General features: G+C 47.4%; 1 protein-coding gene across 1 annotated transcript in view; it reads right to left on the bottom strand.

Moving 5' to 3' along the window:
• The window catches only part of LOC125033964 (dystroglycan 1-like), a 78,309-nt gene that overhangs the window by 9,648 nt on the left and 46,254 nt on the right, over positions 1 to 22,407 (bottom strand). The window contains exons 3-4 of the mRNA XM_047625566.1: positions 1,863 to 2,028; positions 45 to 193 (exon numbers count right to left, since the gene is read on the bottom strand). Of these exons, the coding sequence (XP_047481522.1) occupies positions 45 to 193; positions 1,863 to 2,028 (315 nt within the window). The remainder of the gene's footprint in view (positions 1 to 44; positions 194 to 1,862; positions 2,029 to 22,407) is intronic.

Raw genomic sequence — 22,407 nt, 5'->3', positions numbered from 1 at the left:
CAGCCAATAAATACCAAAAATGGACGCATCAGCCCACCACTCACCTGCTTGAGACCAAAGTACTTCATGGCCGTGCGGAGAAGTTTCACTCGGTGCTTGGCCTCTAGCGTGGGCAGGTGAGTCTCTATCATTACCGACATAACTGTTAAATCTTCCTTGGGTCGGCAGTCAAACTGATCAGCCAGAGTGGAACCTGAAAGAAAGGCAACCGTCGTTTATTTGAACCGCAGACCACCAAGGCTGAAGTGATCACTGGAACAGAAGTGGATCTTTACATATTCAAGTAGTGGGGGAAGAAGGGAGGGAGGAGGGGAGGGAGGAGAGGGGGAATAAGCACCAACAAGGACAAGGGAAACGGCATCGAGGAAGCACACGAGGACAGTGAGGAGGAGGGTAAGAACATGAAAGGAGCATTAGGAGGAGCATAAGGAGAGTGAGGACAGTGAAGGGAAGTGGGAGGACAATGAAGAAATAAGACAAAGCCAAAGACAAGGAGGAAAGGTAGACTGGCAGGATAGGGACAAGGACAATAAAGACAACAATAAGGACAAGGAGAACAAAGATGGGATAAGGACAAGGAAGACCAGACAAGTAAGAAAGACAAGGGGTGAAAAAATAAACAAGAATAACAGGCAAAAACGAAAGGGAAAAAGACAACAAATTAGACCTACAAAAACAAAAACAAAATTATATATATATATATATATATATATATAAAACAAAGACAAAATTAAAAAAACAAAGACAAAGAAAAGCTAAAATGACAAACTAAAGACCAAATACAGACAGACTGAAAGATGCCTATCTACGAGGCCCATCACCCTTTGGTCACCTGCCAGGCCAGACCTCAAATGGGGCCTCATATCATGGGGCCAGAGGCTAGGCGCCGTCATCCATTTGACACACTGATATCGAAATAAAAACTCATACTGGCAATGTCACCTGCGTTTTTCGGTTTTTTCTTTTACAGTGGAGAAAGACGCATTTATACTGGCTCTCTATATCATGATTTCTTTTAGATGATGTTCAAACATTGGAAATGGTTCACTATCTTCCAAATGAAGAACAGAAACAGAATTATTAATGGTATAATCACAACAATCAATGATCAACAGGCAGATAATACAAGGATCTCATGAAAAAAACATCTTCCTGTTTAAAACCAACACAGACAATAGAAGCAAAAACATAAATTTTTTTGTTACAACAACATGACCACAACTTGTATTGGAAAAACACAAAATAATAATTTCTTTTAATTTAAGCTTAATGACATTCACAGAAATAAAAAAAAAAAAACTGGCAACACGACCACAAACTACTCCAACTTGCCAAGTCTCTTCGGAGAAAAAATAAATTAGGTTTTTCAAGTAGGAAGTTTCACCAAAGGAACCACAAAAAATACTGTACACTGTATCTAAAAGTATGAAACACCAGCTGATAAGAATGAAAGATGCGAGCTTGGTATAGTGAACAAATCTAGACCTAGTCTAACCATACCTGATCATCATCATCAATTATCATTTCATCATCACCATCAAATGATATTACTATCACAATCATAACCATCACTATCACAATCATAACCATCACTATCATAATCATAACCATCACTATCATAATCATAATCATCACTATCATAATCATAATCATCACTATCATAATCATCACAATCATAATCATAATCATCACTATCATAATCATCAGTATCCCAGATCCATACCATCCACCACCAACATAAAAAATTATATATATATATATATATATATAAACATTAAAAAAAAAAAAAAAAAAAAAAAACCTAAACCCTAAAAAAAATTACAAACAAACACCAAGACCAAACGCAACCCCCTCTCTCTTACCTTCAACCTCATCCACCTCGACGGCAAACACATCCTTGGCGTAGGAATGGTCGCTGCCGTGCGCCCGGACGGTGATGTAGTGGGGACCCCGGTCGGACGCGAGCGGGACGCCCTCGAACACGCCCCGGCCCGCGTCCCAGTGCAACCAGTCGGGCAAGCCAGTGACCTGCGGATAGGGCAATACACAGGAATAAGTTTATACATTTTTTTTTTTTTTGTTTTTTAGTTTTCATAAATACCATTTTTTTTTTGTTTTTTTTTTTAGTTTCATAAATACCAATTTTTTTTTTTTTTTTTTTTTTTTACTAAAACATGTAGAACAGAGGGGGAAACGGGGGGAAAAGGGGTGGGGAGAGGAGAGAGGGAGAGGAGAGGAGAGAGGGGAGAGGGAGAGGGAGAGGGGGAGGGAGAGGGAGGGGGAGGGGGAGGGGGAGAGGAGAGGGAGGGCAGTGAGGGGGGGAGAGAGAGGTGGGGCAGTGAGTGGAGAGAGAGGAGGGAGGGCAGTGAGTGGGCGAGAGAGGGAGGGCAGTGAGAGGGAGAGAGGGGGTGGCAGTGAGAGGGAGAGAGTGGAGGGGCAGATGAGAGGGAGAGGAGGGAGGGCAGTGAGAGGAGAGAGAGGAGGGCAGTGAAGGGGAGAGAGAGGGAGGGGCTGAGAGAGTGAGAGAGGGAGGCAGTGAGAGGGCGAGAGAGGGAGGGCAGCAGTGAGAGGGTGTGAGGGGGGAGACAGAAAGAGGGAGGGGAGAGGGGGGGCAGTGAGGAGGAGAGAGGGGGGGGGCAGAGTTGAGAGGGAGAGAGAGGGGGGCAGTGAGAGGGAGAGAGGGGGGGCAGTGAGAGGGAGAGGAGGGAGGGAGGGGGGGGGGCAGTGAAGGGAGAGAGAGGGAGGAAGAGGGAGGGGGGCAGCGAGAGGGAGAGAGAGGGAGGGAGAGAGGGAGGGAGAGAGGGAGGAATGAGAGGGGAGGGAGAGGGGGGAGGGCGCAGGGGGAGAGAGAGGGCGGGAGGGGAGAGAGGGGAGGAGGAGGGGGCCGTGAGAGGGAGAGAGGGAGGGAGAGGGGGGCAGTGAGAGGGAGGAGGGAGGGAGAGAGGGGGGCGTGGAGGGGAGAGTGGGTGGGGAGAGGGGGGGCCGTGAGAGGTGTGGGAGGGAGAGCAGGGGGGGCAGTGTGAGGGAGAGTGGGAGGGCAGTGCGAGGTAGGTATGAAGGCGGGAGGGAGGAAAAAGTGAATTAGGGGAGAAAAACAGTGGGAGAGGGGAGGGGGGGGGAAAGTGAGAGGGAGAGTGGAGGGAGAGAGGGGGGGCAGTGAGAGGGCGAGAGGCGGGCAGGTGAGAGGGAGAGAGAGGAGGGCAGTGAGAGGGAGAGAGAGGCGGGCAGAGTGAGAGGGAGTGAGAGGGGGGGGCAGTGTGAGGGAGTGGAGAGAGGAGGGCGGGCCAGTGAAAGGTGAGAAGGAGGGAGGGAGTGAGAGGGAGAGAGAGGTGTGGGCAGTGAGAGGGAGAGAGGGGGGAGGGCGTGAGTGGGAGAGAGATGGAGGCAGCAGTGAGGGGGGAGAGAGAGGGAGGGGGTCAGTGAGAGGGAGAGAGAGGGCAGGGCAGAGTGAGAGGGATAGAGAGGGATGTGGGCATTGAGAGGAGAGAGAGGGGCATTGAGAGGGAGAGGAGGGGAGGCATGAGAGGGCAGAGCGAGGGAGGGCAGTGAGGAGGAGAGAGGGGGGAGGGCTAGTGAGAGGGAGGAGAGAGGGATGGGAGAGAGAGGGAGGGCAGTGAGAGGGAGAGGCGGGAGGGCAGTGAGGGGGGGAGAGAGGGAGGGCAGTAGTGAGTAGGGGGGGAGAGGGAGGGCATGAAGAGGGAGAGAGAGGGGGGCAGTGGGGGAGAGAGAGGCGAGGGCAGTGAGAGGGAGGAAGAGAGGAGGGCAGTGAGGGGAGAGAGAGGGGAGGCAGAGTGAGGGGAGAGAGAGGAGGAGATGGAGGGCAGTGAGCGGGAGAGAGAGGGAGGGGCAGGTGGAGGGGAGAGGGGGGGGGCCGTGAGAGGGAGTTGAGGGGGGCGGAAAGAGGGAGGGAGAAGAGGGGGTGGAGAAGAAAGAGGGAGGGATGAGAGGGGGGGCATGTGAGAGGGAGAGAGAGGGGGCGTGAGAGGGAGAGAGGGGGGGAGTGAGGGGGGAGAGGGGGGAGGGATAGGGGGGGGGGCAGTGAGATGGGGAGAGAGGGAGGGAGAGAGGGAGAGAGATGGGAGGGAGAGAGGGAGAGAGAGGGAGGGGGAGCGGAGAGAGAGTGGAGGGTGAGAGGGGGGCAGTGATAGGGAGAGAGGGGTGCAGTGAGAGGGAGAGAGGGGGGGCAGTTGAGAGGGAGAGAGGGGGGGCAGTGATGAGGGAGAGAGGGGGGCAGTGAGAGGGAGCGTAGGGGGGGCGTGACGAGGGAGAGGGGGGGGGGCAGGTGAGAGGGAGAGAGGGGGGGCAGTGAGGGGGAGAGGTGGGACGGCCAGTGAGAGGGAGGAGAGAGGGGGGGCAGTGAGAGGGAGAGAGGGGGGCGTGAGAGGAGAGTGAGGGAGGGAGAGAGAGAGATGGTGTGTTTGTGTGATTGGAAACAATCAATGCCTGACTTTCCTCCATCTGCTCTAAAATACACAAAATGACAAGCAAGAGTAGAAAAAGTTACTTACTCACAATGCATAGATCTCTTGTCTGGATGGATTGAATGGATCCATGAGTTCCGCCAATAGACAGGACTCTGAGGTCTTCTTGAACAAGACGCGAAGGTCCCTTGTTGGTTCATCCTCAATGTCCTTCAAGGTGTCAGTGAATCCGCCCGTTCTGTTTACCTGGCCAGCGATTGCAAGGAAAAAAAAGCGACATGGTTTTTTTTTTTTTTTATGAAGACTCACTCAGCCTCCCTCAACCCTTGGTATCATCGTACTTTAGAAATGCTAATATAGAACTTCTACTCCAAAAAATAGGTCATCCAAAATTCAAAAACAAAGCACATTAATCTCCTATCACCCTACTAAGTAAAAAAAAAAACAAAAAAAAAACATAAATCTTAGAAAAAAAAAAATCATTAATCATCACCCAAGCCAGTTTTGGCCCTTTTTCTGATGAGAGGGGGGAAATTTTTTGCACCAATTTTCTGGGGGGTGACAGTACGGGTCGGAACAGTTGATGTCAATGGTGGGGTTTGGGGGGCAATCGGGTTCTTGGTCATGGTAGCTGTGGCATCAGGGGCGTTGGGGGGTTTTCTACCTACAAGGGTTTAATGAGGGGGTAGGATTCACTGGGAGGGGATTCGTTAATTGAAATTTTCTCAGAATAAAAATCTTAAATTTGGAGGATGAGAATACTTCTTCAGAGTAAAGAGGTGTAAAAAAACATGATCAAAACAAGTTGTAAGTTTAAACAAGAGTAGACAAATTTTTCCCTTTCAATTTCCTTACGCATTTAAAAACAAAATTTCATTGTAATAAACCAAGGGGCCTAAAAAACAATTAGAAAATTATGTACCATAGCTGAGCAAATAAAATGACTTACAAGCAGAAATAATGTCTTTGTTAAAACGGGAAATTATATCAAACAAGTCCCATTGCATGAGGAAAATATAAAGAATTATAGTAATGAACGACAACTTACGTGTAAGCAGCCTTTTTTAAACAATGGATCCCTAAAGGGATCTGGTATTTTGTGGGGTAGGCGACTCATATGTGACAGTTGGGCTTGCCTCCAGGACTCGGGTGGGCTTAACGGGAACCCTAAAATAAAATTAACTCATGTTAACACTTCAATAAGTGAAAAAATACCATCACTGCTCCCTCCCTATCATCTGATATTTCAGCAAAAAAAATTTTAAAAAATGCAAAACAAATTTACATTAAAATCTCACCAAGAAACTTATTCAATCCATCCCCTGCAAGAGCCAGGAAAAACTTAAAAAGGGACAGGTGTGGAGAGGGGCAAGGACGAAGACAGGTGAGACGGAAATGGGCCCCTCGGCGGGGGGGGGCGGGAACTCCGGGTAGTAGGGGCTGGGGTTTTCTGTAAAACACGGGGGGGCCCAGGAGGGATAACGCGTGTCTCTGGCTCATAATAAGAGAAAGTCTTTATCCATCATCTTCTTCCCAATATATTTAGTCATAGTTGTAGTCATAGTTATAATCATAGTCACCGAGTTTTCAATCTGGCGCCGCACTCTATTAAAGGACGGATGTACCTGTGAATAACAAAAAGTGAAGCAAAATTAAAAAATGACTTACTTTTTACCCATTTACCCCATTTAAACACAAATTTACAGTATGACATGAAGACAGGAAGATGCATTTTCAACAAGGCCACATCCCACGTCATTTTACCTGAGTCCAAACCAGCCGTGGATGGTACATGGAGGTAATTTTGAAGTGTGCGTCCCTGGCGGCAGCCTCCACAGGGTTTTCACTTGTCCTTTTAGCCACATTGCCACCACAGCTACAATCCATTGCCAGCGGAAAACAGTGAGTCTGTGTGGAGCCTGTGTTCTTCAGGTTTGGCGTTGCCAGGGCCTCCCTTAAAGGCATCGTTCTCTGCCAGGGGGTAAAGTCATGGGGGGTGGCATAACCAATCTGTAAGGGAGTTAGCATTCTCAGATAGCTGGATAAACTCCATCAGGAAAAATGACAAAAAAGAGGGAATTTTATCAACCATCAACAAAAAACAACCAATAAACAAAAAAATAAAAGAATAAAGATTAATCAAGACAAAATGTTCCCGCCCAGCCAATAAATACCCAAATGGAACGCATCAGCCCACCCCTCACCTGGGTTGAGACCAAAGTACTTCATGGCCGTGGGAGAAGTTTCACCTCGGTGCTTGGCCTCTAGCGTGGGCAGGTTAGTCCCCTACATTACGAATAACGTTAAATCTTCTTGGGTCGGCAGTTTAAAATGATAGCCAGAGTGGCCTGAAAAAAAGGGACGTCGTTTATTTGAAGCAGACCCCCAAGGCTGAAGTGATCATGGAAAGAAGTGGATCTTTTCATATTCAAGTAGTGGGGGGGAAAAAGGGAGGGAGGGGGAGGGAGGAGAGGGGGAATAAGCCCCCACCAAGGACAAGGGGAAAAAGGGATGAGAAGCAACGAGGACAGTTTGGGGGGGGGTAAGAACATGAAAAGGGGAATAGGGGGGCTAAGGGAGTGAGGACAGTGAAGGGAAGTGGGAGGGACAATGAAGAAATAGACAAACCAAAGACAAGGAGGAAAGGTGGGCTGGCAGGGATAGGGACAGGAAATAAGCAACAATTTAAAGGGCAAGGGAAAAAAGATGGGATAAGGAAAGGAAGACAGACAAGAAAGAAGGGCAAGGGTGACAAATAAAAAGAATAACAGGCAAAAACGAAAGGGAAAAGAACTACTTAGACCTACAAAAACAAAAACAATATTATCTTATTTATATATATATATATAACACAAAGAAAAATTAAAAAACAAGACAAAGAAAGCTAAAATGACAAATAAAGACCAAATCAGACAGAATGAAAGTTTCCTATTACGAGGGGGCCCCCCCCCCTTTGGTCACCTGGCAGGCCAGACCTCAAATTTGGGGGCCCCATATCATGGGGCCAGAGGCTAGGCGCCCCTCATCCATTTGACACACTGATATTCGAAATAAAAAACTCATACTGGCAATGTCACCGGGGTTTTCGGTTTTTTTTTTTTTACAGGGGAGGAAGACGCATTTTATGGTTTATATCATGATTTCTTTTTAGTGATGTTTTAAACATTGGAAATGGTTACTATTTCCAAAAGAAGACAGAAACAGAATTATTATGGTATAATCACAACAATCAATGATCAAACAGGCAGATAAAAATACAAGGATTATGAAAAAAAACATTTCCTTTTTAAACCCAAAACAGACAATAAAGCAAAACTTTAAAATTTTTTTTTTAAAAACAACGCCACAAAATGTATTGGAAAACACAAAAAAAATAAATTTTTTTATAATTTAAGCTTAATGACATTACAGAAATAAAAATAAAAAACTGGGAAAAAAAAGACCAAAACTACTCCAACTTGCCAATTTTCTTCGGAGAAAAAATAAATTAGGTTTTTTAAGTGGAAGTTTCACCAAGGAACCCCCAAAAAAAAACTGTACATGTTCTAAAGTATGAAACACCAGTGATAAGAATGAAAGATGCGAGCTTGGTATAGTGAACAAATTTTAGACCTAGTCTAACCATACCTGATCATCATCATCAATTATCATTTCATCTTACCATCAAAGATATCACTATCACAATATACCTTCACTATCACAATAACACCTCACTAATCATAATCTTAATCATCCACTAACATCATCATCCTTCATAATCATACTATCATAATATTAATCATCACAAATATAAGCCTAATCATCACTTCATTATCATCAGTATCCCAGATCCATACAACACCACCAAAAACATCAAAAATTATTATATTATATATATCTATAACATTAAAAAAACAAAAAAAAAAAAAAACCGAAACCCTAAAAAAAAATACAAACAAAAGCACAAGCCCAAACGCAACCCCCTCTCTTACCTTCAACCTCAGCCACCTCGACGGCAAACACATCTTGCGTAGGAATGGTCCGCTGCGTGCGCCGGACGGTGATGTAGTGGGGACCCGGTCGGACGCGAGGGGACGCCTCGAACCACGCCCTGCCCGCGTCCCAGTGCAACCAGTCGGGCAAGCCAGTGACTGCGGCATTGGGGCAATACACAGGAAAAGTTTATATAATTATTGTTTTTTTGTTTTGTACTTTCCTAAATTACATTTTTTTTTTGTTTTTGTTTTTTAATTTCTAAATACAATTTTTTTTTTTTTTTTTAGTTTCATAAATACCAAAATTTTTTTTTTTTTTTTTTTTTTTTTTTTACTAAAATGTAGAACAGAGGGGAAACGGGGGAAACGGGGTGGGGGAGAGGGCGAAGGGAGAGGGGAGGCGAGAGGGAGAGGGAGAGGGAGGGGAGAGGGAGGGGGGAGGAGGGAGGGGGAGGGCGGGGGGAGGGGGGGGAGAGGGAGAGGGTGAGGGGGAGGGGGAGGGTGGGAGGGGGAGGGGGAGAGGGAAGGGATGAGGGAGAGGGAGAAGGGAGGGAGGGGGAGGGTGGTGGGGAAGAATGAGAAGGAGTGAGGAATAAATGGAGGAAGGGAGGGTGATATAGAGAAAATGAAGCAGAGTAGGGAGAAGAACGATTTGAGGCGAGATCTGAGAGAAGAAACAAGAGAAGCGAGAAAGAAGAGAAGAGAAGAGAAAAAAAGAAGAGAAGAGAAGAGAAGAAAGAAGAGAAGAGAGTAAGAGAGACGAGTAAGAAAGAAGAGAAGAGAGAAAAAAAAGAATGCGGGAAGAAGAAGAAAGAAGAGAAGAGAAGAAAGAAGAGAAGAGAAGAAAAAAAAGAGAAGAAAAGAAAGAGAGAGAAGAAAGAAGAGATCGAGAAGAAAGAGAAGAGAAAAAGAAGAAAGAAGAGAAGGCGAAGAAAGCAGATGAGAAGAGAAGAAAGAAGGAGAAGAAGAGATACAGAATAGAAGCGAAGAGAAAAAAAGAATGAGGAAGAAGAAGAAAGAAGCGAAGAGAAGAAAGAAGAGAAGAGAAGAAAGAAGAGAAGAGAAGAAAGAACGAAGAAGGGAAGGATGAAAGAAGAGGAGAGAAGAAGAAGGAGAAAGAGAAGTGAGAAAGAAGAGAAGAGAAGAAAGAAGCGAAGAGAAGAGAAAAAAGAGAAGAGCAGAAAGAAGAGAAGAGAAGAAGAGGAGGAAGAGAAGAAAGAAGAGAAGAAAGACGAGAAGAGAAGAAAAAAGAGAAGAGAAGAAAGAATGAGAAGAGTAAGGAAAGACGAGAAGAAGAAGAGAAGAGGAAGAAAAGAAGTGAAGAGAAAAAAAGGAAGAGAAGAGAAGAAAGAAGGGGAAAAGAAGAAGAGAGAGCGAGGAAAGAAGAGAAGAGAAGAAAGAGAAGAGATGAGAAGAGACAGAAGAGAAGAGAAGAACGAAGAGGGAAGAGAAGCCTAAAGAAGAGAAGAGAAGAAGGAAGAGAGAGAAGAGAAGAAAAAAGAGAAAGAGATGGAATGAAGAGAAGAGAAGAAAGAGAGAGACAGAAGAGAAGAGAAGAAAGAAGAGAGAGAAGAAAGAAGAGAAAGGAGAAAGAGGAGAAGAAGAGAGAGAAGAGAAGAGTGAAGAAACGAAGAGAAGAAAGAAGAGAAGAAAAAAAAGAGAAGAAAGAAGAGAAGAACGAAGAGAAGAGATGTAGAGAAGAGAAGAAGAAGGAAGAGAAGAGAAGAAAGAGGAGAAGAGAAGAAAAAAGGACGGAGAAGAAACAAAAGAGAGAGAAGAAAGAAGAGAAAGGAGAAAAAGAAGAAAAGGACGCGGAAGAAAAAAAAGAGAGAAGAAAAAAAAAGATATGGATTGTGAAAATGATTATAAGTGTGGAGAGTGGGGGGGGGTTAACTTGAGATATAAGAAAGTGAGAGAGAATACGATAGAGGTCGATTATATGTGTGCGAGGGAGGGGGCTATGGAAGGGGGGTATAGAGAGAGGAGATTTGGATAAGAGTGAGACGGGTGGGAGGAGGGTGGAGAAGAAAAAAAAGGCAAGAGAAGAAAAAAAATGAGAAGAGAAGAAAAGATGAGAGAGAAGAAAGAATGAGGAAGTGAAGAAAGAAGAGAAGAGAAGAAAAGAAGAGAAGAAGGAAGAGAAGAGGAAGGAGAGAAGAGAGAGAAGAAAGAAGCGGAAGAGAGGAGAAGAAGAAAAGAAAAGAAGAGAGAAGAAAGAAGCGAAGAGAAGAAAAAAGGAAAGAAGAGCGAAGAAAGAAGAGGCAAGAGAAGAAAGAAGAGAAGAAAGAGGAGAAGAAGGAAGAGAAGAAAGAAGAGAAGAGAAGAAAGAAGAGAAGAGAAGGAATGAAGAGAAGAGAAGAAAAAAGAAAGAAAAAAGAGAAGAGAAGCGAAGAAAAATTAGACGAAAAAGGAGAAGAGAAGAAAAAAGGAGAAGAAAAAAGAGAGAGAGAAAAAAGAGAAGAGAGAGAAAAAAGAGAAGGGAAGAAAAAAGAGAGAAAAAAGAGAAGAGATGAAAGAAGAGAAGAAACAGAGACGAGAAGAAAAGAAGATGAAGGAAGAAAGAGAGAAGAAAGAAGAGAAGAACGAAGAGAAGAAAGAAGAGAAGAAAGGAGAGAAGAGAGAAAGAAGAGAAGAGAAGAAAGAGAGAAGAGAGAAAAAAGAGAAGAAGAAGAAAAAAGAGAAGAGAGAACGAAGAGAGAAGAAGAAGAAGAGAAGAAAGAAGAGAAGAGAAGAGAAGAGAGAAAGGAGAGAAGAGAAGATAGAAGAGAGAGACGAAAGAAGAGAAGAGAGAAAAAAGAGAAGAAAAAAAGAGATGAGAAGCGAAAGAGAGAGAGAAGAAAGAAGAGAAGAGAAGAAAGAGAGAAGAAAAAAGAGAAGAGAAGAAAAGAGAAGAAGAAAAAAGGAGAAGATAGAAAAAAAGAAGAGAAGAACAAAGAGAAGAGACGAGAAGAGGGGAGGGTAAGAGTAGGTGAGAGGGAGGATGGGGCGGTGGGGGTAGAGTGGGGTGAGGGTGGAGGGGGAGAGTGGGGTGCGGGAGGAGGGGAGAGGGGGAGAAGAGGGTGAGGTAGCGAGGGGAGAAGTGGGGATTAAGAGGGAGGGGTGAGAAGAGGGGAGGGGGGAGAAGAGGGGGGAGCGGGGGGGCGAAGAGGGGAGAAGGGGAGAGAGGGGATAGGAAGCGAGGTGAGTGGAGGATGTGAGGGGGAAGAGGAGATGGTACGATGGGGGGTGAAGAGAAACGGAGGGGGAAGAGAGATGGGTGGGGAGAGGGGGAGAGTTGGGTTATTAGTGGGTGGAAGAGGGAGTAGGTGGGTGGGAACGTGGGTTGTGGAACGTGGGAGAGAAGTGGGAGGGGAGACGGGTGGGGAGAAGGAGAATAAAGGGAATGAGGGGAGAGAGGGGGGGATAGGGGAGCTAAGAATGTGCAATACTGGGGAGAATAGAAGTGGGGATAGGGAGAGGAGACAGGTTGAGGGAGAGAGGAGAAGTGGGGTGGAGAGACGAGAAGGGGAGGAGATCATGAAAAACAGTTGAGGGGAGAGGGCAGAAAGGGAGATCGAAAAATAACAGATAGGAGATAGGAGATAGGCGTAGGCGATAGGAGATGGAGATAGGAGACTAGGGACTAGGAGATAGGAGATAGGAGATAGCGAGATAGATGAAGAGATGAGCGAAAAGGCAGGCAGGAACAGGATGGTGAGGAGAGAGGTGAGAGGAGGGAGGAAAAGAGGATAGAGGGGAAAGAAAAAGAGAAGAGAAGAGAAGAAAAGAGAAGAAGAAGAGAAGAAAAAAGAGAAGAGAAGAAGAAGAGAAGAAAAAGAGCGAAAGAAGAGAAGAGAGAGAAGAAAGAAGAGAAAAAGAAAAAGAGAAGAGAAGAAAAAAGAGAATAGAAGAAAAAAGAGAGAAAAAAGAGAAGAGAAGAAAAAAGAGAAGAAAGAAGAGAGAGAGAGAAGAAAAAAGAGAAGAGAAGCAGAAAAAAAAGAGAAGATAAGAAAAAAGAGAGAGAAGAAAAAAAAGAGAGAGAAGAAAAAAGAGAAGAGAAGAAAGAAGAGGAGAGAGAAGAGAAGAAAGAAGAGAAGTAAAAAAGAGAAGCGAGAACAAAGAGTAGAAAAAAGAGAAGAGAAGAAAAGAGAAGAAAGAAGAGAAGAGAAGAAAGAAAAAGAGGAAGAGAGAAAAAAGAGAAGAGAAGAAAAAAAGAGGAAGAGAAGGGAAAAAAAAAGAGAGAGAAGAAAAAAGAGAGAGAAGAAAGAAGGAACGAGACGAGAAGAAAGAAGAGAAGAAAAAAGAGAAGAGAAGAAAAAGAGTAAGAGAAGAAAAAAGAGAAGAAAGAAGAGAAGAAGAAGAGAGAAAACAAGAGAAGGAGAATAGAAGAAATAAAGAGAAGAGAGAGGAAGGAAGAAAAAAGAGAAGAGAAGAAAAAAGAGGAAGATGAAGAAAAGATGAAGAGAAGAAAAAAGAGAAGAGATGAAAAGAGAAGAGAAGAAAAAAGAGAAGAGAAGAGAAGATAAAAGAGAAGAGAATGAAAGAAGAGAAGGAAGGAAAAAAAAAAGAGAAGAGAAGAAAAACGAGAAGAGAAGAAAAAAGAGAAGAGGAGAAGAAAGAGAAGAGGAGAAGAAAGAGAAGAGGAGAAGAAAGAGAAGAGGAGAAGAAAGAGAAGAGGAGAAGAAAGAGAAGGAGAAGAAAAAAGAGAAGAGAGAAGAAAAAAAGCAGAGAAGAAAAAAGAGAATGAGAGAAAAAAAAAAAGAGAAGAGAAGAAAGAAAGAAGAGAAGAAAGAAGAGAAGAGAAGAAAAGAAAGAGAAGAGAAGAAGAAAAAGAGAAGAAAGAGAAGAAAAAAGAGAAGAGGAGAAGAAAGAGAAGAGGAGAAAAAAGAGAAGAGAAGAAAAAAGAGAAGAGGAGAAGAAAAAGAGAAGAGAAGAGAAGAAAAAAAAGAGAAGAAAGAGAAGAAAAGAGAAGAGAAGAAAGAAGAGAAGAAAAAGAGAGAGAAGAAAAAGAGAAGAGAAGAAAGAAGAGAAGAAAAGAGAGAAGAGAAGAAAAAAAGAGAAGAAGAAGAAAAGAGAAGAGAAGAAAAAAGAAGAAGAGAAGAAAAAGAGAAGAGAAGAAAAAAGAGAGAGAAGAAAGAGAAGGAAGAGGAGAAGAAAAAAGAAAGAGAAGAAAAAGAAGAGGAGAAGAAAAAGAGAGAGAAGAAAAAAGAGAAGAGAAGAAAAAAGAGAAGAGAAGAGAAGAGAAGAAGAGAAGAGAAAGAAGAGAAGAGAAGAAAAAAGAGAAGAGAGAAAGAAGAAGAGAAGAAAAAGAGAAGAGAAGAAAAAGAGAAGAGAAGAAAAAGAGAAGAGAAGAAAAAGAGAAGAGAAGAAAAAGAGAAGAGAAGAAAAGAGAAGAGAAGAAAGAAGAGAAGAAAGAAAAAGAGAAGAGAAGAAAGAAGAGAAGAGAAGAGAAGAAAGAAGAGAAGAAAAAGAGAAGAGAAGAAAAAGAGAAGAGAAGAAAAGAGAAGAAAGAAGAGAAGAGAAGAGAAGAAAAAAGAGAAGAGAAGAGAAGAAAAAAGAGAAGAGAAGAAAAAGAGAAGAGAAGAAAAAAGAGAAGAGAAGAAAAAAGAGAAGAGAAGAAAAAAGAGAAGAGAAGAAAAAAGAGAAGAGAAGAAAAAAGAGAAGAGAAGAAAAAAAGAGAAGAGAAGAAAAAAGAGAAGAGAAGAGAAGAAAAAAGAGAAGAGAAGAAAAAAGAGAAGAGAAGAAAAAAGAGAAGAGAAGAAAAAAGAGAAGAGAAGAAAAAAGAGAAGAGAAGAAAAAAGAGAAGAGAAGAAAAAAGAGAAGAGAAGAAAAAAGAGAAGAGAAGAAAAAAGAGAAGAGAAGAAAAAGAGAAGAGAAGAAAAAAGAGAAGAGAAGAAAAAAGAGAAGAGAAGAAAAAAGAGAAGAGAAGAAAGAAGAGAAGAGAAGAAAGAAGAGAAGAGAAGAAAAAGAGAAGAGAAGAAAAAGAGAAGAGAAGAAAAAAGAGAAGAGAAGAAAAGAAGAGAAGAGAAGAAAGAAGAGAAGAGAAGAGAAGAGAAGAAAAAAGAGAAGAGAAGAAAGAAGAGAAGAGAAGAAAAAAAGAGAAGAGAAGAAAAAAGAGAAGAGAAGAAAGAAGAGAAGAGAAGAAAGAAGAGAAGAGAAGAAAAAAGAGAAGAGAAGAAAAAAGAGAAGAGAAGAAAGAAGAGAAGAGAAGAAAGAAGAGAAGAGAAGAAAGAAGAGAAGAGAAGAGAAGAGAAGAAAAAGAGAAGAGAAGAAAGAAGAGAAGAGAAGAAAAAAGAGAAGAGAAGAAAAAAGAGAAGAGAAGAAAAAAGAGAAGAGAAGAAAAAAGAGAAGAGAAGAAAAAGAGAAGAGAAGAAAAAAGAGAAGAGAAGAAAAAGAGAAGAGAAGAAAGAAGAGAAGAGAAGAAAGAAGAGAAGAGAAGAAAGAAGAGAAGAGAAGAGAAGAGAAGAAAAAAGAGAAGAGAAGAAAGAAGAGAAGAGAAGAAAAAAGAGAAGAGAAGAAAAAGAGAAGAGAAGAAAAAGAGAAGAGAAGAAAAAAGAGAAGAGAAGAAAAAAGAGAAGAGAAGAAAAAAGAGAAGAGAAGAAAAAAGAGAAGAGAAGAAAAAAGAGAAGAGAAGAGAAGAGGGGAGGGGAGGGGTAAGAGTAGGTGAAGAGGGAGGAGGGGGAGGAGGGGGAGGAGTGGGGTGAGGGAGGAGGGGGAGGAGTGGGGTGAGGGAGGAGGGGGAGGAGGGGGAGAAGAGGGTGAGGTAGGAGGGGGAGAAGAGGGATGAAGAGGGGAGGGGGGAGAAGAGGGGGGAAGACGGGAGAAGAGAAGAGGGGAGAAGAGGGGGGAAGAGGGGAGAGGAAGAAGAGGGGGAAGAGAGGTGAGTGGAGGAGTGAGGGGGGAAGAGGAGATGGATACGGATGGGGGAGAAGAGAAAAGGGAGGGGGAGAGAAGATGGGTGGGGAGAGGGGGAGAAGATTGGGTAGTGGGTGGGAAGAGGGAGTAGGTGGGTGAGGAACGTGGGTGAGGAACGTGGGAGAGGGAGAGGTGGGGAGAAGGAGATAAAGGGATGAGGGGAAGAGAGGGGGGGAACGGGGAGATAAAAGAAATGGTAAACTGGGGAGAATAGAAGTGGGGATAGGGAGAGACACAGGATGAGGGAGAGGAGGAGAAGTGGGGTGGAAGAGAGGGGAGGGAGATCATGAAAAACAGTGAGGGGAGAGGGCAGAACAGGGAGATCGAAAAATAACAGATAGGAGATAGGAGATAGGAGATAGGAGATAGGAGATAGGAGATAGGAGATAGGAGATAGGAGATAGGAGATAGGAGATAGGAGATAGGAGATAGGAGATAGATGAGAGATGAGAGAAAAGGCAGGATGGGTGAGGAGAGAGGTGAGAGGAGGGGAAAGAGGATAGAGGGGAAAGAAAAAGAGAAAGGAGAACAAGGAGAGAAAAGGGGGGGAAGGGGAGAGGAGAGAAAGGGGGGCAAGGGGAGAGGAGAGAAAAGGGGGGCAAGGGGAGAGGAGAGAAAAGGGGGGAAGGGGAGAGAAGAGAAAAGGGAAGAAGGGGAAGAGAGGGGAAGGGCAAGAGGGGACAGAGGGGAAAGGAGTGAGAAGGGAGAGACCGAAAATAACAGTAGACAGAGGCACGGGAAGGGAAGAGAGGAGCGGAGGCGCCCAGCGATGTTGCTCTCGTGCATCACATGGCAAGCGCCTGCCCACACATGTTAAAACAGCATCAACTTGTTAGTGACACTCCCGGCCGACACGTGTTGCATGTGTTGCTTGCCATCCACTCCGGCTCTCTTGCTGCCTGCCGTCCGCTCACCCATCCACTCGTTCACTAACCGGTCTACTTATCCATTCATTCGGCCACTCTCTCGTGAGCTTACACCCCTCGGCTCACCCACTCAACTGCCCACTCGCCCTTTAGCCCAATCGCTCTCTTACCCAAACGACCACTCGCCCAACCGACCACTCGCCCAATTGCCCTCTCGCCCAAACGCCCACTCAACCCAACCGCCCTTTCGCCCAATTGCCCTGTTGCCCAACCGCCCACTCGCCCTCTTACCCAACCACCCACTCGTTCAACTATCCACTTTTATACTAAAGTGCTACCCTACCATTCTTGTTCCTTTCAAATCGGCATCCCTTCCACTAACCAACCCACACCCAAGCGACCTATCCATCTACCCCATCCAAGGGACCTATCCACCTACCCCATCCAAGGGACCTATCCACCTACCCCATCCAACGGACCTATCCGCCCACTCCCTAACTGTGTATAGACCGTATAAACACACTGTAAACACCGGCGGGATATATGTAGATGTGGCGAAAACCCTCGAGCAGGAAGGGTAAACACTCGGAAGACGTGACCTTGCTGAGTGTTCCTCCTCCCGCCTCTCCACCCTCTTTATCTATCTACCTGTGTCTACCTCTATTTGCCGACGGAGAGCGCCGAGTCACGTTCGTCCGACCGGGCAGAACGACCCGAGTCCGATATTTTTTTTTTTTTTTTTTTTTTTTTGGCATCGGCGAGTGTCCTTGTAGCGCCGGTGACTTGACCCCAAAAAATGAAGTCATACAAGTCACCCACCCGCCCTTCTCATCTTGTCCGTGATGTCACGGCCAAGCCACGCCCCCCTTCCCGCCTTTCTCTCGCCATTGACGGTTTCGCCGTGACGTCATCCCGATTCTTGCCCCCGCGAGCTTGCGATTGGTTGACCAAGTTTCTTGACGTCACCGACGCGTCACCCCATTCCCCGCCTCGTGATTGGCTGCCGGGCGCCCGAGGGTACCGCTCTCTGCCGCCGCCACACCCCGTAAACAATGACTTAACGGAAATTTAAAGCACCATACACTCTCCCTTCCCCCTCCCCCCCCCCCCTGTCACCGCATTTAGCCGCAGATCCAGAGATAAAGCTCGGCGCTCGAGCTCGTGTCATTAGCACTGTAAACAAGGCGAGAGCAAGTGAACAATCAAACCCTAAATAAGAACATCCTGGTGGTGATGAAGGAAGGAGCGGGGAGGCTGCATGACTCATCGCGCGAGAGTGCGTCCGTGTGTGCGTGTCAGGGAGTGCGTGCGCGCGCGTGAGAGAGGCGGAAAAATAACGAGAGAGAAAGAGAGAGAAGTTTTGGGAAAGGTGGGGTCAGAGACAGGTATTGGGGGTGAGAGTGAAAGTGAGAGAGGGTGAGGGTAAGGATAAGGATAAGGGTAAGGGTGAGAGTGAAAGTGAGAGGTGAGGAAGGAGGGAGAAGGAGGGAGGGAGGGAGGGAGGGGAGGGGAGGGGAGGGGGAGGGAGGGAGGGGGAGGGGGAGGGGGAGGGGAGGGAGAGGGAGAGGGAGAGGGAGAGGGAGAGGGAGAGGGAGAAGGAAGGAGGGAGGGAAGGAGGGAGGGAAGGAGGGAGGGAGGGAGGGAGGGAGGGAGGGAGGGAGGGAGGGAGGGAGGGAGAGGGAGGGAGGGAGGGAGAGGGAGGGAGGGAGGGAGGGAGGGAGAGGGAGAGGGAGAGGGAGAGGGAGAGGGAGAGGCAGAGGCAGAGGCAGAGGCAGAGGCAGAGGCAGAGGCAGAGGCAGAGGCAGAGCAGAGACAGAGACAGAGACAGAGACAGAGACAGACAGAAACAGAGAAACAGACAGAGAGAGAAGACAGACAGACAAAGAGATCAGTGGAGAGCACAGCCAACTGAAAAAACCCAACGGAGCAACTCGACTAAGTGGAAAAGCCTAACAGCACCGAAATGCGCCCATCCATGCGTACAAACCCGGCCTCTCTCTCCCCCCCGCCGCGCCGCCCGCATGACCTCAACGCAGCAATTAGGTAAGTGCCCCCTGTTGCCCCGCAGAGACGAGCCAACAGAAAATGGGGGTCACGGAGAACCAGGCATTTGAACTGACAATTATATTACTCTTGTCCACTCCCGTTTGCTTTCTCTGTCTCCCTCTAGGTCTCACTCCGTCTCTCAATCCGCCTGTCTCCCTCTCTCCATTAGGTCCCTATGTCTAATCGTGGTGTACACGCTGTATATATCACGATTAAGTGAACTCTTCCCCTCTCGCTCTTTCCATCTCTCCTTCTCTCTCCTTCTCTCTCCTTCTCTCTCCTTCTCTCTCCTTCTCTCTCCTTCTCTCTCCTTCTCTCTCCTTCTCTCTCCTTCTCTCTCCTTCTCTCTCCTCTCTCTCCTCTCTCTCCTCTCTCTCCTCTCTCCTCTCCTCTCTCCTCCTCTCTCTCCTCTCTCCTCCTCTCTCCTCTCTCCTCCTCTCTCTCCTCCTCTCTCCTTCTCTCTCCTCCTCTCTCCTCCTCTCTCCTTCTCTCTCCTTCTCTCTCCTCCTCTCTCCTCCTCTCTCCTCCTCTCTCCTCCTCTCTCCTCCTCTCTCCTCCTCTCTCCTCCTCTCTCCTGCGTTCGACTTTCTCCGACTTCTTGCCCGAATTCGCGAGCGGAGAGGAGCATTGCCACAATAAACCGAAATTGATTTGTATGCCTGACTGAGTGGGAAGAAGGGAGAGGTGAGAGTAAAGGGAGAGGAAGGGAGATGGAAGGAGGGAGGGAGGGAAGGAGGGAGAGAGGGAAGATGGAAGAGAAGGAAGGTGGAAGGGAGGGAAGGAGGGAGGGAAGGAGGGAGGGAAGGAGGGAGGGAAGGAGGGAGGGAAGAGAGATGGAAGGGAGGGAAGGAGGGAGGGAGGGAAGATGGAAGGGAGGGGAGATGGAAGGGAGGGAAGATGGAAGGGAGGGAAGATGGAAGGGAGGGGAGATGGAAGGGAGGGAAGATAGAAGGGAGGGAAGATAGAAGGGAGGGAGGAAGGGAGGAAGGGAGGAAGGGAGGGAAGGAGGGCTGAAGGCATAAAGCACACCCGAGTGAAATACAAATAAATTCTGACCCATCCCTTGCCCTTCCCCCTTTCACCCACGAAGAGAGAGAAACTTTCATAGTAGTCGTGAGGATGATGATGACAGTAGTAACAAAAACAAATAGAAATAGTAATAGTATTAATAAAAAAAATCGTGTTCATCATAAATAATCACAACAATAATAAAATAAAAATAAAAATTCAAAAATATAATGATGATAATAACAATAACAATGTGATTGATAATATTGATAGCCAAGATAACAACACCTTAATGTGTATGTGTGTATGTGTGTATGTGTGTATGTGTGTATGTGTGTATGTGTGTATGTGTGTGTGTGTGTGTGTGTGTGTGTGTGTGTGTGTGTGTGTGTGTGTGTGTGTGTGTGTGTATTTGTGTGTATTTTTTTCCTCCCCCTACCCCAACCCCAACCCCAACCCCAACCCCTCTTCCACCCAAAACAAACAAACCTACCGGAATACTCGCAAATCAAAAATTTAAAAAAAGAAGAAGAAAAAAAGGGAAAACCGATCCGTTAAAATTTGACTTTTTCCCGCGCGCGCGCCCGACGACGCCATTTTCCCCTCCGGAGGCCAAAGGCGGCGGCGGCGGCGGCGGCGGCGGCGGCGGCGGCGTTCGGGGATCTGCCGCACACCGCCCGCCCCTCTCCCGCTCGCTCCTTGTGTATTCTCTATTGGATAATGTTCGCGTTACCCCCTTGCGTCCCGATTCTTGCCCCACCCCGATGGCGTAGGAGGAGAAAATGGGTAGATAAGAAAAGGGAAGGGAAAGAGCGAGGAGTGGAGGGAGGGGGGGGGGCGGAGGGGAAGAGAGGGGGAGAGGGAGAGGGGGAAAGAGAGGGAGAGGGAGAGGGGGGGAAGAGAGGGAGGGAGGGGAAGAGAGGGGGAGGGAGGGGGGTGAAGGAAGGGAAGGGAAGGGCGAGGAGTGGAGGGAGGGGGGGCGGAAGGGAAGAGAGGGAGGGGGGGAGGGGAAGAGAGAGGGAGAGGGTGAGGGGGGGAAGAGAGGGAGAGGGGGGAAGAGAGGGAGAGGGGGGAAGAGAGGGAGAGGGGGGAAGAGAGGGAGAGGGGGGAAGAGAGGGAGAGGGGGGAAGAGAGGGAGAGGGGGGAAGAGAGGGAGAGGGGGGAAGAGAGGGAGAGGGGGGAAGAGAGGGAGAGGGGGGGAAGAGAGGGAGAGGGGGGAAGAGAGGGAGAGGGGGGAAGAGAGGGAGAGGGGGGAAGAGAGGGAGAGGGGGGGAAGAGAGGGAGAGGGGGGAAGAGAGGGAGAGGGGGGGAAGAGAGGGAGCGGGGGGGAAGAGAGGGAGAGGGGGGGAAGAGAGGGAGGGAGGGGAAGAGAGGGGGATGGAGGGGGGGTGAAGGAAGGGAAGGGAAGGGCGAGGAGTGGAGGGAGGGGGGGCGGAAGGGAAGAGAGGGAGGGGGGGAGGGGAAGAGAGAGGGAGAGGGAGAGGGGAAGAGAGAGGAGAGGGAGAGGGGGGAAGAGAGGGAGAGGGGGGAAGAGAGGGAGAGGGGGGAAGAGAGGGAGAGGGGGGGAAGAGAGGGAGAGGGGGGAAGAGAGGGAGAGGGGGGAAGAGAGGGAGAGGGGGGGAAGAGAGGGAGAGGGGGGAAGAGAGGGAGAGGGAGAGGGTGGAAGAGAATGAGGGAGAGGGTGGAAGAGAATGGGGGAGAGGGGAGTGTGAGAGAGAGAGAGAGAGAGAGAGAGAGAGAGAGAGAGAGAGAGAGAGAGAGAGAGAGAGAGAGAGAGAGAGAGAGAGAGAGAGAGAGAGAGAGATGAAGGAAAGCAGAGAACCAGAGAGAAAAAGAAGAGACGGAGAAAAGATTTTTTTAAAATGAGAAGAGAGGAACAGACAGAAAAAAAAGAGAAAACGAAACCAGAGTGAGAAAGAAGGGCAAGGTGACATGAGAAGTGGGGGCAATGGGGGGGGGATAGAAGAGGGGAGCAGGGGGGGGTAGAAGAGAAGAGAAGAGAAGAGAAGAGAAGAGAAGAGAAGAGAAGAGAAGAGAAGAGAAGAGAAGAGAAGAGAAGAGAAGAGAAGAGAAGAGAAGAGAAGAGAAGAGAAGGAGGATAAAGAGGAGAGGACAGAGAATAAGAAAGAGGGGAGGAGAGAAGAGGATAAGAAAGAGGGGAGAAGAGAAGAGAATAAAAGAGAAAAGAAAAGAGAAGAGAAGAAACGAGAGGAGAGGAGGGATGGCAAGAGGGGAGAGGTGGGGAGAGGTGGGGAGAGGTGGGGGAGAGGTCACGTGACTGGCATCTGTGTCACCTCCGCAAGCCGTGTGTGGCCGCCGCAAACACGGTCACATTTCATCATTCATCTCTTTATATCCTTCGACTTGTGTGTCATCGGGGAGAGAGAGGTGGGGGAGAGAGAGGTGGGGGAGAGAGAGGTGGGGGAGAGAGAGGTGGGGGAGAGAGAGGTGGGGGAGAGAGAGGTGGGGGAGAGAGAGGTGGGGGAGAGAGAGGTGGGGGAGAGAGAGGTGGGGGAGAGAGAGGTGGGGGAGAGAGAGGTGGGGGGAGGAGGTGGGGGAGAGGTTGAGGGAGGGGAGAGGTTGAGGGAGGGGAGGAGGTGGGGGAGAGGTTGGGGGGAGGAGGTGGGGGAGAGGTTGGGGGAGAGGTTGGGGGGAGGAGGTGGGGTAGAGGTTGGGGGGAGGAGGTGGGGTAGAGGTTGAGGGAGGGGAGGGGGTGGGGGAGAGGTGGGGGAGAGGTTGGGGGGGAGGAGGTGGGGGAGAGGTTGGGGGGGAGGAGGTGGGGAAGAGGTTGGGGGAGGGGAGGAGGTTGAGAGGAAGGGGGAGGGGGGAAATTTTCTTCTCGTTTTATTTTGATCGTTTTTCGTAAATTTCGAATCGGCGCCGTCACCACTTTGTCGATCTCCTGTTTCCCTTTCTTTCTTTTTCGCTAGGTCTTTCCATTTCCAAGTAATCTCGGCAACTCGTACGTACACACACACACACACACACACACACACACACACACACACACACACACACACACACACACACACACACACACACACACACGAGCACAAACAAATGCACGCGCATGCACAACACAGACGCCGCGCGGGCACACACGCACGCACGCACACACACCCTCGATCACGTGTCCGGCTATGCACCGCACCGCGTGTCGCCAGCGGAGCACATGGTGTGCGTGAGGGGGGGGGGGGG

This window comes from Penaeus chinensis, chromosome 17, assembly GCF_019202785.1.
Source record: "Penaeus chinensis breed Huanghai No. 1 chromosome 17, ASM1920278v2, whole genome shotgun sequence".
In the NCBI taxonomy this organism is placed as follows: domain Eukaryota; kingdom Metazoa; phylum Arthropoda; class Malacostraca; order Decapoda; family Penaeidae; genus Penaeus; species Penaeus chinensis.
This window is presented reverse-complemented; position numbering and strand designations above follow the sequence as displayed.